Source organism: Oncorhynchus mykiss, chromosome 11 (genome assembly GCF_013265735.2).
Source record: "Oncorhynchus mykiss isolate Arlee chromosome 11, USDA_OmykA_1.1, whole genome shotgun sequence".
NCBI lineage: Eukaryota > Metazoa > Chordata > Actinopteri > Salmoniformes > Salmonidae > Oncorhynchus > Oncorhynchus mykiss.
The window spans coordinates 50497837-50519343 of record NC_048575.1 but is presented as its reverse complement, the minus strand read 5'-3'; the positions used below and the strand labels follow the sequence as shown (position 1 = coordinate 50519343).

The 21507-nt window shown below is 43.5% G+C and overlaps 2 protein-coding genes across 2 annotated transcripts; both read right to left on the bottom strand.

Moving 5' to 3' along the window:
• Nucleotides 1–365: 365 nt before the first annotated feature.
• Nucleotides 366–4340, bottom strand: LOC110535865 (LIM domain transcription factor LMO4-B). Its single transcript, XM_021621207.2, has 5 exons — nt 3963–4340; nt 2493–2728; nt 2210–2306; nt 1757–1916; nt 366–1618 (listed from the first exon to the last, which is right to left on the bottom strand). The coding sequence occupies exons 2-4, from the start codon at nt 2708–2710 to the stop codon at nt 1764–1766; spliced, it is 468 nt and encodes a 155-aa protein (XP_021476882.1). The 5' UTR covers nt 2711–2728; nt 3963–4340; the 3' UTR covers nt 366–1618; nt 1757–1763.
• Nucleotides 4341–15139: 10799 nt separating this feature from the next.
• Nucleotides 15140–18460, bottom strand: LOC110535861 (CCN family member 1). The gene is made up of 5 exons (XM_021621203.2): nt 18141–18460; nt 17615–17828; nt 17047–17400; nt 16673–16875; nt 15140–16483 (listed from the first exon to the last, which is right to left on the bottom strand). Exons 1-5 carry the CDS (start codon nt 18210–18212, stop codon nt 16181–16183), a joined length of 1146 nt encoding a protein of 381 aa, XP_021476878.1. The 5' UTR covers nt 18213–18460; the 3' UTR covers nt 15140–16180.
• Nucleotides 18461–21507: the final 3047 nt, after the last annotated feature.

Below are 21507 nucleotides of genomic sequence, written 5' to 3'. Positions count from 1 at the left end.
GTTAGGTTTGTCAGCACTAAAGCTTTCAAGATATGTAACTTTCAGAATACAGAAATCATTCCAAAACGCTGCATCATATGATGCTAAATGCATCATATTTGGATGATTTCTGTATTTTGAAAGTCACACATCTTGAAAACTTGACAAGCAAACAAAACTGTGGGACTATGTCAACAATAGACTAATGAAACGAACAACAAAAGTGAGTTTTTGGGTGGAGTTTTCCTTTAATTCCTCAAGTCTACAAACCTATGTCTGACTATATATGCTACATGTACAGTTTTACATTACAAGGAAGTTCAAGCAGCTTAACAAATGCAGAGCCAAACAGAGAACAAAGACCAGCAAAGGGGGATTGGAAAAGCTTTGGCTTGTGTCTTTTAATTGCAAAATGGTAAACAGTAAAAGTATCAGATTGTTGTCATGATTTTTTTTTTACATGCTGGCTGGATGCAAAGGAGCCCCTCCCTTTAATTAGGCTGGCTCCCAGATGAGTCTTTATTAAAGTCAGCCACGGGATATGGCCAAAGTTCAGCCTCCCAGGAGCTGCAGCAGGCAGCAAGCACAGCAGCACAGATACACCACTCATGTTTAATTGCTTCTGTAAACGGTCAGGGCTCTAGCCCTCTAATTCCATTCCTCAGGGTAATCAGGCATGTTTTCACCATACAGGGCTGGAGGGAGCAATGCAGGAACAGTCGGGGAGGAAATGTAACACCAACCGGGTGGTAGCCTACCATATAATACCACGAGACTCATGTCATGTAACCAACCAACTGCACATAGACTTCAATTACTTCAGTTCACCTCGTTACAGTAAAATGTTTTAATAGCATTTTTTTTTCTCCATTTGATAATGTCACATATTGAACAGGCATCCAAAATTAAATTGAATGCAACATTTATTAAGGAAATAGAACTCTACTGGGAAACACACAATAACATTATAAAAAAAAGAATGTATATTTATCTTCTTCCTTCACTTCAGCCAGATTCATATGATGGTCTAAACATCACTGAGTAACAGATGACAGGCCATTGAGAGGGATTGTGAGCTCATCATCTAAGTGATGGGATATCCCTGACAATAATAACCACAGCAATGCCACTGTTAGTGATAGCGTTTTAGTTGTGTCCACGAGAAAGCTTATTTTTGTCTACTTTAATCTTACTATAGATCCTAGACAGGGTCCAGACTATTACCTTACTCATTGCAAGATTTGTCCAAAAGCACCAAAGTTCTGGATATGCACACAGTTGGGTGTCCTTCACATACAACACGTAGCCTCAGTCCTGAAATAGTTGATGTGGTCCATATTGTCTTTGATGGACAGACCAGCACTGCACCACACACACGACTCACCGCCACTGTGTATCTGTACACTCTCTCAAGCATGGATATACACAACACATCTGAAATAGATACTGCAAGCAAAAAGAACCTCCTGGTCAAAGAGACAGGGTGGTGGTTGGTGATGAGGGTCCACAACAACAGTATCGGGAGCAGGGTGTGCAGGGATGGGCGGTCCTCTGGTGACAAGGGAAGCATGAAGGGAAGCATGAAGGGAAGCATGAAGGGGATGAAGGCACAGCGCACCGCTCTAGGCACTCAGCTCACCTACAGACAAGAGCAGGAGGGAATAGAACGTAAGTTACTAGACATACAGCACGTCTGTAGGTCTCCTTTCATGATGGTAGTGTGTGTGAAATACGTATGAAAGTGTGAAAGGCCTCATGGTGCTGGTCCCTCTTTCACCTTCTGGTCAGGCAACACAGGGTTGCTCTGCAGTGGGGGGCAGGTGGCTGCTGAGCAGTGCACCCCCTGGCCGGTCGTGCTCACAGAAGATGGTGCCGTTGACATAGTGGAAGCGGTCGCCTGGCACCAGTCGGTTTCTACAGGTGGCACATGTGAAACACTAGGGACAAAAGACACACACAGGAGTTAGAATCCTCATCCCAAATGTGCCACTCAAGTCCAGGCCTAATCTCTCGTGAACAGACTACGCAAGATTTTAGTTCTGGGTTAACCAAGGTTAGTCCATGCCTAACTAGCGTCATAAGCAAATGCTAACTCTAACATCAGGTACAAGGTAACTTTAGTCAGTGTATAACACTTATTTAAATGGGTTTCACACAAACAACTGTTACACATTCACTGATGACGACATACACTAACAACAGTGAGACCTTAACTGCCAAGGGGTCTTACCTTGAGATGATACACATTACCCTGTGCCCTCATCACCATCTCATTAGCCGGGATGGACTGGCCACAGGTGCTGCATGCCCCACTGTGTCCGAACAACCTGCAGACACAAAGCAGAGCCAGATCAGTCTCAGTGCCCTAGCCTGGGAGATAAAGTCTACATCCTCCCCTTCCTGTTGTCCTCTCCCCAGAGCCAGATCAGTCTCAGTGCCCTAGCCTGGGAGATAAAGTCTACATCCTCCCCTTCCTGTTATGTCCTCTCCCCAGAGCCCAATTAGGACCTCACCTGATATAGTCGCTCCTACACAGGATCATGCCTCCTTTACTGTAGCAGGTGGTGCCAATGTCGCCCAGGTGTGCGTGGCAGCAGGAGCAATTGAGGCAGCGTGTGTGCCAGTAGCGCTCCATGGAGAAGAGCAGGAAGCGGTCAGCGATCTTTCCCCCGCATCCAGCACACGACCTGGGGGGTGACGCCACACCACTGCCCACCTGACTGTTCACCATGCTGGGCCCTCAGGAGCTCTTGTTAAATAAAAACAATGTTGACACTTCAGCTACATGGGAAAGGTACTGTAGCATGCCGTTACAATGACCTCATTGACAACGTCTCCCTCATCCACTATGGTTTTGATTTTGTCTATGGTTTTGTTAACAACTTCATTACACTGTTCATCCGCAGTTGTCTAAGACAGGGCTTGAAGTGTTCAAAACAAACAGTGTACAGCCACACAACAACCAATATGATGCATAGCCTAATGCCTCACTCAACCTATCAAAAACTGATCTGACAGCAGTGAGCCTCAAAACAACTACTACTGGAAGGGGTCAGGTTATCCAAAGTCCTAACAGGTGACCACTATCGCAAGCATGCATGGGCAACATGAAGAATTTGAACTAAGTACAGTGTTTAGTCAACACGCTCATGTTTCACTACTGTGCACCTTCAGACAAAGGAATACCCCACATCCTTACTTTCTGTATGTTCGCTGGTTCAAGAACATGTAGGAATCTTTTACAGGACATGCCAGGTAAGCTGTAAATGTAGGTTTTAATGATGATGCCCCATATTAGTTGTTGAGTGCAGTTTTTTTAAATTCCAAATACCAAGCAATACCAAGGCATGCCTAGAAAGTGTTCATTTGCCTCCGTCACAACTCCCCAAAAACATTGGAGGTCCACAAATAATCTGTTCACTGATTGAACAAAATAGGTTAAATTATACTAAAAACAATAATATAACATTTATAACACGTTTTATGACAATCCAGGAAAATAACACCCATTTAACCTGTCATTTTAAAGGTGTCACAATGAAAAAAATAATTCAGTGTGATAATGTAGTCTAAGCATCCAGGTTTCTGCAAATAAAATTCAAGTTTAGTTTATTCAAGTTGGGTGAAATGTTTGGGGAAAACAACTGTGATTTATATTCCACAAGACAAGGGAGCGTTATATATTCATACAGAACACTTTCCTATGAGTAAGGTCCTGGTTCCCGAATAGTATCATTTTTTTTATAGAGGAAATCATACAGTGAAACACAAAAGAGTGAATGATGCCCTTGCATGAAAACAGAATAGCAGTCTTAAAACAGGAGGCTCTTGGTTGAACTTCGAACCAGCATGCAACAGAGAATCAAGATGCGGTAAAGATAGCCTGTATGTAATACAAATTCACATGAACATTACGGTTAGCTCTGTTTTGGTCATGAAAAATAGGCTAATTTGCACACCACGGCGAACAGAGAGATGCTCACCTTGATGTGCGTTCCAGATAATTCAGACGTGAAGAAGTTCAGTTGTAAAAAAAATGATAATAATACAAATAAATCCAATGGATGACAGCGGATAGTCTTTCAACAATAGCTAATCCAGACTGTGACAATCTAGCGCTTCTCTGATATCCATATCAAACAAATAAGGCGAAACATTTGCGAAACTGGTTATTTAACACGAATTGAAGCAATGTCAAAAAGGAAAAAGCGCACGTTGTCAAATATACAATTTGATACAATGTAACTAAATTGGTTTTAAAGAGATGGCATAAACCATGTTTTTTTTCATCAATTAGATTTATCATCCGACTCTCAACTATGACTAGCGTCTTTGACAGCTACACTATTTACTGAATTGCACAAGCGGGTAGGCTATTTAATTCGCTTTATGGTGACGTTTTGAACATGCAGTGTGCGCAGCCAGTCAGCTGTCAGGGGTGGGGTTACTGTCAAAATGATGTATGTGTTTGTAGCTGCCCATTGTGCATTCCTATTCTCATTAGATTGAACTAAACTATAACTGTTTTCAGATATGACAATCCTTTCCACAATTCATATGTGCAATTAAAACGCACATGCTGTCATGGACCACTTCCGCTTTCATGCATGATGTAGTCTATTCAGAATCATACAAATTAGATATTTAATAGACATTTGCATTTACTGTTAATTAAGAAAAGTTAGGGGAGGATGTGGCAATACATTTATTTGAATATAGACTAAAATGGTTTAGGCTAAATTATGTATACCATAAATGAAGAATTGGGGGTGAACAATAATGCCTGGAAAATATATATTTTTTTCCAAATAAGACTGAATCTTAGTATTATAAGAGTAGTAGTACACAGTGGTTAAATGGAGCTGGAGCCAGGCTCCTGCACATTGGGTCTAAGGGAGAGCCCTAGTAGTAACCCTAACCCTAGCTTCATGTCCACATCCCGGCTCAACCCTAACCGTAGCCATAACCCGAACCGTGACCATAAACATAACCTAGGGGCAGTGTTACAGCTGTTTCAGTTAACTTTTGCTTCGAGTTCTATTCAGAATAAAACTGCATTTATGAATTTAAGTATATTTCTGCACTGCTTCCTAAGTGCCAGTAGAGGACAGTGTTCTCTTGTGCTGTAGGCCTACTGTCTCCTCATCACTGGGCACTGAACAGCTATAAATATATATATATACATACATATTGTACCAGTCAAAAGTTTGGACCCGCCTACTCATTCTAGGGGTTTTCTTTATTTTTACTATTTTCTACATTGTAGAGTAATAGTGAAGACATCAAAACTATGAAATAACATATATGGAATCATGTAGTGACAAAACAAGTGTTAAACAAATCAAAATATATTTTAGATTCTTCAAAGTAGCCACCCCTTATCTTGATGACAGCTTTGCACACTCTTGGCATTCTCTCAAGGAGCCTCACCTGGAATGCTTTTCCAACATTCTTGAAGGAGTTTCCACATATGCTGAGCACTTGTTGGCTGCTTTTCCCTTCACTCTGCGGTCCAACTCATCCCAAACCATCTCAATTGGGTTGAGGTCGGGTGATTGTGGAGGCCATGTCATCTGATGCTGCACTCCATCACTCTCCTTCTTGGTCAAATAGCCCTTAAACAGCTTGGAGGTGTGTTGGGTCATTGTCCTGTTGAAAAACAAGTTATAGTCCCACTAAGCGCAAATCAGATGGGATGGTGTATCGCTGCAGAATGCTGTGGTAGCAATGCTGGTTGTGTGCCTTGAATTCTAAATAAATCACTGACAATGTTACCAGCAAAGCACCATTACACCTCCTCCTCCAAGCGTCACGGTGAGAACCATACATGCAGAGATCATCCGTTGACCTACTCTTTGTCTCACAAAGACACGCCTGTTGAAACCAAAAATGTCAGACCAAAGGACAAATTTCCACCGGTCTAATGTCCATTGCTCATGTTTCTTGGCCCAAGCAAGTCTCTTCTTCTTCTTGGTGTCATTTAGACGTGGTTTCTTTGCAGCAATTAGACCGTGAAGCCCTGAATCACGCAGTCTCCTCTGAACAGTTGATCTTGAGATGTGTCTGTTACTTGAACTCTGTGAAGCATTTATTTGGGCCGCAATTTCTGAGGCTAGTAGCTATGGGTCTTCCTTTCCTGTGGCGGTCCTCATAAGAGCCAGTTTCATCATAGCGCTTGATGATTTTTGCGATTGCACTTGAAGAAACTTTCAAAGTTCTTGACATTTTCCAGATTGACTGACCTTCATGTCTTAAAGTATTGATGGACTGTCATTTCTCTTTGCTATTTGAGCTGTTCTTGCAATAATATGGACTTGGTCTTTTACCAAATAGGGCTGTCTTCTGTATACCACCCTACCTTGTCACAACACAACTGATAGGTTCAAACGCATTAAGAAGGAAATAAATTACACAAATTAACTTTTAACAAGGCACACCTGTCAATTGAAATGCATTCCAGGTGGTTACCTCGTGAAGCTGGTTGAGAGAATGCCAAGTGTGTGCAAAGCTGTCATCAAGGCAAAGTGTGGCTACATTGAAGAATCTCAAATATAAAATATATTTTGATTTGTTTAAAAAAATGTTGGTTACTACATGATTCCAAATGTGCTATTTAATAGTTTTGATGTCTTATTCTACAATGTAGAAAATAGTAAAAAGAAAGAAAAACCCTTGAATAAGTAGACGTGTCCAAACTTTTCACTGGTATGGCATCTCAAATTATTAAATGTTTTTATTTTTTACAAAGGATAACTCAAAGTAAGTTTATTTACATGTGAATATATACACCACACAAATGATATGTGTTTTAGAAGTTAACCTTTCAATAAAATGGTATCTAATGGTCGTATGCTAATTGCTAACCGCTAATGTTAGCTAGCTGTTCATGGGTTTTTGTTACATGCAATACACAGGCATCTTCTATAATGTGGTTGTACAATTAGCACTGTATAAATAGTGTGAATGAGATGTACTGTTGTTGCCCGTACAATGCACGCGTGTCATAGCTACATACACATCTAGTGAGACAAGGTCGTGTTTACACCAGTGGAGGCTCCTCAGGGGAAGAAGGGGACAACCATCCTCCTCAGTGAATTTCATAATTTTTTTTAAATAGTGAAACATTTCAAAAGTTATCATTTTTAGATAAAACTATACAACATATATTCACGTCACCAAATAATTGATTAAAATACATTGTTTTGCAATGAAGGTCTACATTAGCCTCAACAGCACTCTAGGGTAGCACCATGGTGTAGCCATAGGACCTCTAGCTTCCGTCCTCCTCTGTGTACATTTTCTTTATCGCAAAACCTAGGAGGCTCATGGATCTCACCCCCTTCCATAGACTTACACAGTAATTAGGAATTTTGACAACTTCTGGAGGAAATCCTCCAAACTATCAGAGCTCTTGCAGCATGAACTGACATGCTGTCCCCCCAATCAAATGATCAGAGAATTAGTCTAGTACAGAAATAATAAGCTACAGCTAGCTAGCACTGCAATGCATACAATGTGGTGAGTAGGGGACTCAAAGAGAAAAACAATAGCTGAACAGTTTTGAACAAATTAATTTCTTCAAAAATGGAAGAGGAGCAAGAGAGAGAGAGAGAGAGAGAGGTAGCTATATTTTTTGACTTTCAGCTAGCTAGTTTAGCCTACTCAAACACGTGGCTGAAACTGAGGGATGCTATGTTAGCTAGCTGACTATTACTGTCCAACACCGGAGCTCTTCCAAGGCAAGGCAAGATTTTGGTTTTACTCATTTATTGCTAATATGGTGACAACAATGTAGTCTGTGTGTAGAGGTTATGAATTGAAGGTTTGGCTTGGAAATGTTTGTTTTTTTGCCTGTTCACAGGCAGCTGATGTTTTGTGCATTGAAGTCCACAAGAAAAGGGAAAAAGTGAGAAGAGCATGTAGATACGAGAAGGAATACAACGAGCTGTTTGTATGTGGCTATGAAAGTGAACTTTTTTCGTGTGATCAGGGGTGTATTGATTCCACCGATTCTGTTGAAAAAAAAATGTTTCTTTAAATGGAAGCAAACAGAGCGAAACGGGGATAAACATACCTGAATTTGTCCAATAGCAACTCGCAACTGTGTGCAAGGTGGTATTGAATGTGTCAGTCTGTCTGTCACACATCTTTCTTTTGACCTGTGTGCACCTACATTGTAAACTTTAATTTATAGGCTAGGTTGTAGCAACAACAAAAAAACACATGAGTATCATGTAATAGCCTAAACCTATCTCTGTTACATTGAACTGGGTGAATGGAATATAAATGACACTATGCTGTAATAGAAATAAGGCCGCCCTCATTAAAAAAAATTATCGTCCTCCCTCATCTTAAACGGCACCGACCGCCACTGGTTTATACAGGAGACAGAGTGAAACTCTCAGATGCCCTTTTTTACATACAATAGCAATGTTCTGCGCCGGTGTCCTGGCCACCAAAACAACATACATTTAACCTTGTGCTTATATCCATTGCAGGTTCTTGTGCCAGATGAGTAGAATGAAAGCAGACATTGAATTCCACCCACCTGGTCTAAAGTGGCTGCTATATCCCCTGTAGTTCCATTAATCACCAATTGCTGTACTTTATTGAAACACTAATTGCCTCTGTATCAGAACTGCCAAGACTGTTCTACAGAAAATAGCAGTAATCATGAGCTAGGTACACATTTTGGTTTCCTACTCTAGTCCATATGCCTGTAACTCTGTGCACTGCCAGTACCACATGCATTGTGGCATATCTCGTTGATTATAATGACTTTTGGGTAGATGTTTGTGTTACATCCAGTGTACGGAGCCAAAGGCATGTGGAGCCAATTTCAACAAGGTGGATGGAATTCAACTAGTGTTTTCACAATAGTCTAATAATACCAATCATCTCAGTAATTTCAAAAAATATCAAACATTGTTTGGGGGATCTACCATCAAGGTCAGAGTGATATACAGTGGGGAGAACAAGTATTTGATACACTGCTGATTTTGCAGGTTTTCCTACTTACAAAGCATGTAGAGGTCTGTAAATTTTATCATAGGTACACTTCAACTGTGAGAGATGGAATATAAAACAAAAATCCAGAAAATCACATTGTATGATTTTTAAGTAATTCATTTGCATTTTATTGCATGACATAAGTATTTGATCACCTACCAACCAGTAAGAATTCCGGCTCTCACAGACCTGTTAGTTTTTCTTTAAGAAGCCCTCCTGTTCTCCACTCATTACCTGTATTAACTGCACCTGTTTGAACTCGTTACCTTGTATAAAAGACACCTGTCCACACACTCAATCAAACAGACTCCAACCTCTCCACAATGGCCAAGACCAGAGAGCTGTGTAAGGACATCAGGGCTAAAATTGTAGACCTGCACAAGGCTGGGATCGGCTACAGGACAATAGGCAAGCAGCTTGGTGAGAAGGCAACAACTGTTGGCGCAATTATTAGAAAACGGAAGGAGTTCAAGATGACTGTCAATCACCCTTGGTCTGGGGCTCCATTGAAAATCTCACCTCGTGGGGCATCAATGATCATGAGGAAGGTGAGGGATCAGCCCAGAACTACACGGCAGGACCTGGTCAATGACACAAAGAGAGCTGGGACCACAGTCTCAACGAAAACCATTAGTAACACACTACGCCGTCATGGATTAAAATCCTGCAGCGCACGCAAGGTCCCCCTGCTCAAGCCAGCGCATGTCCAGGCCCGTCTGAAGTTTGCCAAGGACCATCTGGATGATCCAGAGGAAGAATGCGAGAAGGTGATGTGGTCTGATGAGACAAAAATAGAGCTTTTTGGTCTAAACTCCACTCGCAGTGTTTGGAGGAAGAAGAAGGATGAGTACAACCCCAAGAACACCATCCCAACCGTGAAACATGGAGGTGAAAACGTCATTCTTTGGGGATGCTTTTCTGCAAAGGGGATAGGACAACTGCACCGTATTGAGGGGAGGATGGATGGGGCCATGTATCGCGAGATCTTGGCCAACAACCTCCTTCCCTCAGTAAGAGCATTGAAGATGGGTCGTGGCTGGGTCTTCCAGCATGACAACGACCCGAAACACACAGCCAGGGCAACTAAGGAGTGGCTCCGTAAGAAGCATCTCAAGGTCCTGGAGTGGCCTAGCCATAGAAAATCTTTGGAGGGAGCTGAAAGTCCGTATTGCCCAGCGACAGCCCCGAAACCTGAAAGATCTGGAGAAGGTCTGTATGGAGGAGTGGGCCAAAATCCCTGCTGCAGTGTGTGCAAACCTGGTCAAGAACTACAAGAAACGTATGATCTCTGTAATTGCAAACAAAGGTTTCTGTACCAAATATTAAGTTCAGCTTTTCTGATGTATTGAATACTTATGTCATGCAAAAAAATGCAAATGAATTACTTAAAAATCATACAATGGGATTTTCTGGATTTTTGTTTCAGATTCCGTCTCTCACAGTTGAAGTGTACCTATGATAAAAATTACAGACCTCTACATGCTTTGCAAGTAGGAAAACCTGCAAAATCGGCAGTGTTTCAAATACTTGTTCTCCCCACTGTATGTTAAAGGTTGGAATTCACCTTTAATCTCTCAATCTGAGGTTGCTGGGGCTTTAAAGTAATGCTCAGACTTGAATTGTATGAATGTGCATGACTTGATGCATTTGTTTACTGTGTTCTATTGTTTTGCACAGTTGAAAGTGCTTACAGAGGATGATAGAGACATTGGAGAGAAGTTGATGTGGACCTGATGAGGAGGATAGCCTGCAAAACAGCAAATCGGTGTGGTTTGTCAAGCCACCTTACTTCCGGAGTGAGGTGTACTGCCCTTTGTCAAAAACTACAGTGCCGCTTAGAAAGGGAACCAAGATACTTGGCGAGCCACACCACACGGATCATGTCTGGGGAGATTTCGTCAAGGCAACCTAGATGTAACGGACCCCTCAACTCTTAACACTATAGGCCAACTCTCCCAAGGTCAAGCTGTGCTCTATTCTTTTGAAAACACTTTTGTTTTGAATAAGCTCATTCCTATTCCCCCATCTGGTGCTTACCTGTTTCCATCTGGTGCCTACCTGTTTCCATCTGGTGCCACCTGGTGCCTACCTGTTTCCATCTGGTGCCATCTGGTGCCTACCTGTTTCCATCTGGTGCCATCTGGTGCTTACCTGTTTCCATATGGTGCCTACCTGTTTCCATCTGGTGCTTACGTGTCCCAGGTCGAGCTTATGGGGTTTACTTTAGTTTCAGGCCCTGCTTAGCCTAAATGCAGATACTATTACCTGCTTTCTCCTGGTCTACTGAAATTAATTATCATCCTTCAAGAAGTGATTAAGGGGATTTGTGATTAAGTGGAACAACATGTTCAGCGATAGTATAGCAATGTCGTGAGGTGCTGGAAAAACCTTGACAGTGGTGCTCAAATGTTATTTCTGAAAAGGTGTAGGAACCCTGATGTGTGATAATAAAATATAATTAAATAGTGCATTCATTCATATTCCACTGTGATTCATTCATACAATAATGAATTGTGTTTTAATATACCAGTGACAACCACAAAGGCAAGCTATCAATGACTAACATTCAGTGGGGGCGACTAAGCATGCGCACGCAGCCTTGAACAAGGGCACGGTCATTTACTGACATTTATGGCAGAGATGTTGTGGGACATGGACTGAGATGTAATGCAACTGATGTCAAACGTGCGCTGGGATTTCAGAATGTGTCCTGGTCCATGGGTGGACGTGTGTGGTCGTTTCAGGGGATTTACTGAACCGTTTCCGGACATATGCACGTCCGTGCACAAAAAGTGGTCTGTTATTGGAGATATACGGGACGTGTGCAGGGCCGTTCAAGGCTGGACACTTGCCACAAATTTCCAGAAACGATACGTTTTCGGACTTGTGCACCGGGGGGATTTCGAGATGTAAATGTGCCTTTAAATGCAGCGATGTATAGACATCCTTTACAGTTATATGGCTGGACAAGTTATACATTGTGTTTTAAACACAAAACAATTGTCCCAGGCTGCAGTACTGAATTGCTGGAACAGTTACATTTTGATTCAAACTGACTCATGTTTAGAGAGTGACATTCCTCTCAGAGAAAATATTTTGCTCAGAAAAAGGTGTTTGTAACTGTTGTCTATACGAAAGTTGTCTTCTGCATAGGATGCTATGGTTGTTTTTTGGAGTGTCTTCTGCTCTAGTAAACCTTCCACCCAGGCCCCCACCGCCACTTCCCAGAGGCCCTGTTGATTTCCGACATATTTCCTTTTCCTATGTCACAGCCATGCTGAAACTCACATTTCACTGTGAGGCTGGACAACACCTTCCAGTCTGGTGCCCAGGCCAATGTAAACTCCACCGCAGCAGGAGGCTACAGCCAAAATAATCACTTTCACAGGGGAGAGAATTGCATACACTCACTGCCTTCATGAGTAACTCTCCTTTCACCGGATGCTCAGCTTTCATAACTATAGTACATCACAAAGCTTTTGTTTAATGTGGACTGGACACTAAGTTGTTCTTTCACACAACCTCCTATAACCTCCTCCCCAGTCCTCATATTGCCATGGCTTTCACTGAAATACAAGAGCACCTCTTTGACAGCCGTTTTGTCAAACGTTGTCCTGGGACACATGCTTTAGTGTAGAATAAGTCTGAGGTTGATAGTCTTTCCCTAAATTTACAACACCAAATAGCCCTACTATGCAAACACTACAGACCATAGGCTTCGGGGAAACGTGGTACAGTCAGATGGGATACAGCCAATAGGAGTTATGTCTTTAGTGACGACAATGGCAGATAGTACTGCCGTCTCTATGGTGATGATGGAATGCCATGTGTGCTCTGTCGATTTTTGTCTGTCATTGGACCAGTGAACAAAATGCAAGGAGGTTGCATAGGCCTATAAAAAACGAATTGTAGCCATATTCCCAGCCTTAACTCTAACCTAAGGCCTGCCATGGCCTTTTGGGAGCAATATTACACATTTTGCCACAGGCTGGAGAAATATTTGCAGTTTTGAAACAAATTTCCTGCAATTCTACACATTTTGCCATGACTTAAGCCGTGTTAAAGAAAATTCCACCCAAATCTATTTTTTAGGACATATCATATTGTCCCAAAATGTTTTGCATGTCAGCAATCAAGCTTTCAAGATATATACATTTCAAAATACAGAAGTACAGTCGGAATGATGCATTTTGTATCATATGAAGCAAAAGCAGCATCATACCAGCTGTATTTCTGTATTTTGACTAAGATAATCAATGGGGGCCCAATGTGTGCCCAGTCGGTAATTCGTTTAGATAGCTGGCTAGACTAATTTACCAATCTGAAAAATGTCAGCTGACATGGGCTAATTGAGTGACTGTCAGTGAATGACATAACAAAAGAAACATTTATGATGCACAACCAAATTTGGAAAGTGCACCTTGTAAATTATACTGTTTTAACTCTCAACAGTAAGTTGCAACCCCAACTGAATTCCTAAAATCTTGGTCAGAGACACCCTAATAACTGTGGGGCCCCAAGTGGTTGCTTTAGTGGCTAGGGCCAGCCCTGCTCCAACCCTGTACTGTATGCTTGATATGTCCAAACCTACATTTCTAAGCGGATTACATTGAGGATGTGGATAGGCGATACATTGAGATGTACTAAATACATTAAACAGTAGGCCCATGCTGTGATAACCTCAGTCGCCATTTAGACAACTAGCACACTAAGCCAGACAGGTCTGTAAAGAGAGGTGGGATAGACAGGGGAGGAGGTCAGGGTGGGATATCTATCTATCTGTCTATCTAGACAGGGGGAGACATAGGAGATGGGGAGGAGGACAGGGTGTGGAATTTGGGAGGCTGCTGTGATGTTTGTGACCCAGAGACCAGCCTGTACATTATGTTGAAGGATATGAGGGAACATTAACCTGGCTAGAGCACTGGCCGCGACCTCACTGAGACCCAACTTGCCTCTTCCCCCGGCCCTAACACCAAAACAACAGGCTGGCTTTCAGCACTGCACCCCTCTTCGGAGTTATGTACTCCTAGCCCTAAGGTACTTCATAAAGGTAAGTGCCAGACTTACAGTGCATTCGGAAAGTATTCAGACCCCTTCCAATATGTTTATCAATCTACACACAATACCCCATAATGACAAAAAAACTGGTTTTTAGAAATGTTTGCAAAAACATAAATACCTTAACATAAGTATTCAGAACCTTTGCTATGAGACTCGTAATTGAGCTCAGGTGGATCCTGTTTCCATTGCTCATCCTTGAGATGTTTCTATAACTTGATTGGAGTCCACCTGTGGTAAATTCAATTGATTGGACATGATTTGGAAAGGCACACACCTGTCTATATAAAAAGGTCCCACAGTTGACAGTGCATGTCAAAGCAAAAACCAAGCCATGACGTTGAAGGAATTGTTGAGGCACAGATCTAGGGAAGGGTACCAAAAATGTCTGCAGCATTGAAGGTCCCCAAGAACACAGTAAGTAGAAGTAGTTGGGAACCAGCAAAACTCTTCCTAAACTGAGCAATCACGGGAGAAGGATCGTGGGAAAGATGAAAGGAGCAAAGTACAGAGAGATCTTTGATGAAAACCTGCTCCAGACTGGGGAGAAGGTTCACCTTCCAACAGGACAACAACCCTAAGCACACAGTCAATACCACGCAGGAGTGGCTTTGGGACAAGTCTCAAAGTCCAGAGCCCGGACTTGAACCCGACCTGAAAATAGCTGTGAAGCGACGCTCCCCATCCAACCTCAGAGCTTGAGAGGATCTGCAGAGAAGAATGGGAGAAACTCCCCAAATTCAGGTGTACCAAGCTTGTAGTGTCATATCCAAGAAGACTCAAGGCTGTAATCGCTGACAAAAGCACCTCAAAGTACTGAGTAAAGTTGTTTAATTGTCGTTATGGGGTATTGTGTGTAGATTGATGAGGAAAAAAACTAATGTAATACATTTTAGAGTAAGGCTGTAACGTAACAAAATTCTGGGTCTGAATACTTTCTGAATGCACTGTACCCCCTTCTGTGAGTCTTGCCCCAACTCAGGAGAGACTCATTTGCCCTCCTTACAGCAGCATTCCAGACCAACCACCCCAAGCTGTCATCTAAATCACCATCCACCTGATGCACCTCTCAGAGAAGCACAAGACAGAGCACGTGTTTAAGGTTTTATTTGATGTATCAGATAATTATTGATAAGAATTCAAACAATATATAAATCTTAAATATATATATAGTAAAATCTTCCCTCCAGTATAAGAAAGTCTCCATACCATGAGGCAATAAAAACACACCCCGGAAAATGAGGTGATCTGTATAAATTGCCACTCAACAAAGAGTGAAGTCTGTACACTATACTCTGTAATATGACAAACACACACATGTAAACACTCTGTTTTCTCACCCTTTCATTCTCTCTCTCTCACAGACACAACCACTTAACAACATGTAACATACAGGTGCAATCATTGATGACGTCCTGTCCTCAATCGACCATCTATGTATCAGACAAAACACTTCATCATACATGAATGTATAGGATTGCCCATGGTCATCGCTCATCACATCCTGACACATTCACTGGCCTCACTAATTTACACATTATGACAAAAAGTAATGTCCCTCATATACATACATACATACACGTTCCTTTCTTTTTTCCCCCCACTGTGGTTATATAGAGGGACTTGACAATGTTAACAAATAAAAAATAATAATAAAAAAGGTGAAAAGCAGAGGATTCATTTACATATTTCACCCATAATTCCAACATGACATCAAGAAAGTGACATCAGGACATCTATAGTCTGTTGTGCTCAGTGCTGTCCCTTCCTGCACCGGAACAGTTCAGTGGCTGGGTCATCAGCAGGGAAGGGGAACTGGACCTAGCCGCAGAGAGTTGCACCAAATAGCTACCCATCTCTCATGTTGGATAACTGGGGGCAATGTGTCAGGAAGCTTAAAGTGCAAGCAATAGTTCTGCCTGGATGGGGGGAGCGGCCACCTAGCTCTCTCTCCCATAGTCTTGTGCTGGTGCAGGCGGGGAGAGGCTGCCAGCCACACTGATGTCCAGGAAGGGGCTGAAAGGCAGGGCTATCTGTGGGCAGAGGGCGTATGGAAGATGGGGAGAGACTAGCATGCCCTAGCCCTATCCAGTGTGTGGAGGCTGGGGTTGGGCATCCTGCTAATCCTGACTCAGTGCCTGAAGGTGTGGATGTCATTGTGTAGGCTGACAGAGGGCCTTGAGGGGGAGCCGTGAATGTGACAGCTCTTCTTGCAGCTGCAGCGCTGGATCCACATGACGTTGCGTGTGAAGCCCTCTCCGTCGGGACAGTGGAAGCGCAGGCGGACGGTGCGGGTCAGTGAAGGGGTGCAGCATCGTCTGTCCACACAGGAGCCGCAGCTGCGAGGTCGATAATGCCGTGCTGTGTAGCAGCCAGCAAAGTTGATGCTGATTGGCTCCTGAGGGCGCACTGAACGCTGGCACTTCTTTCCCCTCTGGACAGTCAACAAACACACAGTTAACAAACACAGTTAGACAACTGAGCTACATAAACCATAATAAATAGTCATATTGCAAAGGTTCTCATCATCAAAAATGAAATATTAATATGTTCTATGTGCTCTACGTGCATGCTTCATAATTTCCCACAAACATATCAGACATTGAGAGGAGCCTCATTGTACCTTGATTGCTGGGGTAAGTCGCAGGTCACATTGGCGGACTTGACACAGTCGTGTCTCTCTGACAAGCTGGCAGTCTGCGTTGTTATTGGTCACCCGACTGGAGATGCCCATCCCACAGGTAGTGGAACATTCCGTCCAATCAGTGGTCTGCGGGAAGCATCTGGCGCTTAGCAACACCTGGGACCTGGGGAGGGGCACCACCTCTGAAAGGAGAGGACAGGGAATCATGAGAAACATACAGGGTTACAATTAAGAGAAACATACAGGGTTACAATTAAGAGAAACATACAAGGTTCAGATTATGACCAAGATAGGATTATGCCTGGATAGAGACTGTGGAAGAATGAGACATTGGGATAGGTTGTTTACTGTACCTCTAAAGGTGACTCCAGTGCTGGCCTGATAGCGTGGCTGTTCCTGGAGCTGGTTGTTGATGTGGTTTGGGAGGGGTTGTGGGTTGGGCAGGGCTACCTGTGGAGGTTCCTCTGGGTCCTCACTGATGTGGTTGTTGTCGTCACAGACCCACTCCGCACAGCAGCGGCCCAAGGGCCGTGCCAGCCTTGGCCGGGAGCAGCGCCAGTCGGGCAGGGACACCTGGTGGGGGCAGAGTGGCATGCAGCCCACCACCCCGTCCATGCAGCTGCACTGGTGCTGGCAGCTGGGCTGGAAGTCCTCTCCATGCTGGTAGACACGCCCGCTGAACTCGCAGGACTGGCCCTTGGCCTCCGCTAGGGAGACACAGACACATTATCAGCACAGTGGACTTTATACCACTATGGCAGTGTTACAATGATGCTGAGCATTTATCTACTTGAATATTTACATTTTTACTATAATTCTGAAATCCCCATACCCAGCTGCTAACACCCATACTTCTGCATACTCCCATATTGGCCCAACCACCTCTCTCCTGCTGATGTTAGGGGTACTCCTGGTCCTTACCTCGGCACAGGCCTCTCTCTGGGTTTCCCCCAGCCCCCAGGTGGCAGTGCAGGCCCTTGATGTGGTCACAGGGCTGGCTGGGGCTGCAGTCCTGGTTGAACTGCCTGGCACACACCTTACAGCAGCCACAGGCGTCTGTTACCCAGCTAACACCCACTGGGCACAATGGGGGTGATGGGCCACAAGAGCACTGGGCAGGACAGTCACTCTCCACCTGAGAGAGAGAGCAGTGTCAGTGTTACAGATGTTTTGGGGTCCGCACAGCAGCAGTAGGGTAGAGGTGCAGCCTCGTCTTTACTAGTACTGTAGTAGTACTACACTACTACTTACTAGTACTCTCTTACTGGAGTGTCTTTCTTCATTGTAACAAAATACCAAAAAAAGTTCAATTATTTTGGTAAAATAATATTTTTTGAAAAGCAGAAACACATCGTAAATAAAATAATGCAAAATATAGAGTGAAAGAGAATGAAAAAAAAATGAAAAAAAAATGGCAGGCAGGTAAGTATGCATCTATGAAACTCACCATGACAGCAGCACTGGAGAGGAGAACAAACAGGGTAGAAACAGTCCTTCTCAAACTAACCAGAGAAAGCATCCTGAAAGCGTACTTCCCAAAATTACAATCAGAGGTCGTTAGATGGAGAATAGAAACCTGGTGGCTGTGACGAGATACTGTCCAGAGCCTGCACGTGAGTCCAGAAGTCTGTTGATCTGTCAGTTTACCTATTCATTCATCTGAACCGATCCATGGTTCTGTGCGAGCGCACTAAAAGCTACACTAGTTTGGTGTTTCTTTGCTCTCCTACAGTGTCAGCTCAGCTCAGCTAGGGTTAGCTTCCCTTCATATAGAGCGAGATTCCCTCTGTGGTGCCTGTACTTATAGACACAGGCAGACCAGCCCCCTCCCCGTGACATCAGCTCTCCTCTTAAGGAGTAAGGGAAAGTGTGTGGAGAGGGATTCAGTGAGTGGAGTAGGAGAGAAAGAAATTGCACCGTTGCTACATTGCTATAATGAGAAAGCATGGTTATACATGAACACAGTACTGTAGGCACTTCAGTGCACTGACATCTTACTACTTACATGTCCCTAATGCTATTGATAAACTACAGGAATAGCTCATTGCTGGTAAATTCACAATAAGCAAAGCTAAGTGTGGAGTAACTTCAAATAGTATTTGATTTCTTTCAAATAGGTTTAGCATTGGATTAAGCTTGCCTGAAGTGCCAGATGGGTGGGGTTTGCACTTTCGGGACTATTCTATCAGTCCCATTGTGCCAGGCAAGCTCAATCAAGTGCAGCTAAAGTATTTGAATGAACACAAACGCTATTTGAACCCAGGTCTGCAGAGCTTTGGGATTTCCATACTGTGGAGTGACACTGTAGCTCCATTCCTGCATATGAGCAGTGTTTGACAATGAGGATCACCCAAGCGAAGACCGATACTGGAAACAGAAAAACAAGTGCAGGTGTCATGGGAAAAATGAGTGGAGAATCCCGCTCTGGCGTAGAATCCACTTTAATAGGGGAAGTGGTTATGCAGAAAATCTGTGCGTACAACTCTTGAAACATTCTATTACCTGGCCGGGCTGGCCCCAGAAACCCCACTGAAACACACTGCCCAGGCCAGGTCACGTATCCTGTGGTTCCCTACATTTCTTTCCTAATGGCCACATTCAAGGACAAAAAAAAGTATATTCTACAGGTTCCCATGTTCGGTAGGAAAAACTAAACATCGCCATTGTCATCCCAGAGGACTATAAAAAGTGTTTTGCTCGAGGGCAGGAAGGCCCTGCATTAGGCCTTGGCTCTCTCTGTTATGAAACACAGGAAACATAATTTAGCACATTTGATGAGGCCACTGAAAACCTGCAAAGCGAGAGAAAGGATTGAGTGGGAATATATAGTCTCTCACACCACAGGAGAAAGCAAAGAACATACATAGGAGCTGTTTCTGTGGATCCTTGCTCTATTTGTCAGACCTGTCCTCACTTAACCCAGTTCACCTTCACAAAACCACAACGACAACACACCTTCATCTACGAAGGCAAATCCTAAAAAGCATCAAATAGGATATAAATAATAACGGTTTAGAATAACACGTGTATTTCTTTGAATACAAAAAACGCTTCAGAAATTCAACAATTGCGAGGAATGAAACAAAACGAAAAACCAAAGTTAAAAACCGCCATGGATATGTTGAGGCAGCAGGAATCTGTGTGTGTGTTAAGATCAGTGGGAGCAGGGGGAACCACGGAGAGCAGGTGTTGCTACCTGCCTGCCACTGATGTGGGGATGGAGGAGCACTGTAGAGAGAGGAGGAATGGAGAGAGAGAAGTGAGCCACACCGACACCCAGGCCACTGGCTGAAACCACCAGGATTCTGGGAATGTTTGAGAGAGAGAGAGAGAGAGAGAGAACACCTTGTAGGGGAAGGAGGGGTGGGAAGATTAGGGCAGAAGTCTGGATTCCTGGCATTCCTGACCCACAAAGACAGGATGTGTGTGCTGGCCGTGGTGCATGGGACACTGACGAAAGGGGGGAGGGGGGCCTGTTTGGCAGCGTCCCCACCTGGCCCCCAGCCAGCGATTGTTTGTCAGCCAGACAAACATTTCCAAAAACAGGGAGGGGGGGGGGGGGGGGGGGGGGGTCAGGAGCCATGCCATCTACTCAGCCTAGTCTCAACCTACACCTCAGTTATCATACAAACCACCCACGATCTGAAGATTCACTCATATGACTGCACCCTGATCTGCACCGTCCCTATTGTATGGCTGCAGTTAGCAGCTTTTCTCCTTTGGAGGCTTTTGCAGCGGCTTTAGGTCTGGTCTACTCACAGTCTGAAGATAATGGTCTGTGGACATATTGATATTGTTGGCAACTCTGATGCCAGTAAGTACCCTGCATAGTGCCAAGAAAGGTCAGTGTTGATGGAACACTCCATCACTGGTGAAGAAGTGGGTAAACAGGAAGTCTATCTGCACAACTCTCAGGAAGAGTTGTTCTAATCTAAACAGATCTGCCCTGAACACGTAAAGCAGTGTAACTGTGTGTGTGTGTGTGTGTGTTCCATATCATATAATAGCAAACAGACAATTGTATTGAAGTCAACTCCATCAGACTGGTTTACTGTAGCTATTTCCTTCACTAAAAGTCAATTTAAAAAATCATCTGACAAAATATGTAATTTGCATTCTGAGTAACAGTATATGACAGTGGGAGCAGCCTCACATGTATTTGGGTAAACGTATACATGTGTGGAATCAGCTGTGTGTCAGTGGTGCACCCTAACCCAGCCCGTGATACAACCTCTATAGGTCAGGCCACTGGATTCCTCATACTAGCGTCCTAAAAACATTGGCTGATACACTCAATCATAAGTAACCCTTAAAAGCGTCCCTTCCAAAAGTGCCTGCTTATTTGCCCATAAATGTACATCTAGGAGAGAGAATACTAATCACACAACAAATAAATATGTTGCACTTCACACATTCCTTTAAAGTCTATGGGGGCGCTATTTCATTATTGGATAAAAAAAAAACGTGCCCGTTTTAAGCGCAATATTTTGTCACGAAAAGATGCTCGACTATGCATATAATTGACAGCTTTGGAAAGAAAACAGTCTGACGTTTCCAAAACTGCAAAGATATTATCTGTGAGTGCCACAGAACTCATGCTACAGGCGAAACCAAGATGAAACTTCAAACAGGAAATGAGCAGAATTTCTGAAGCTCTGTTTTCCATTGTCTCCTTATATGGCTGTGAATGCACCACGAACGAGCCTGCCCTTTCTGTCGTTTCTTCAAGATGTCTGCAGCATTGTGACGTATTTGTAGGCATATCATTGGAAGATTGGCCATAAGAGACTACATTTTCCAGGGGTCCGCCCGGT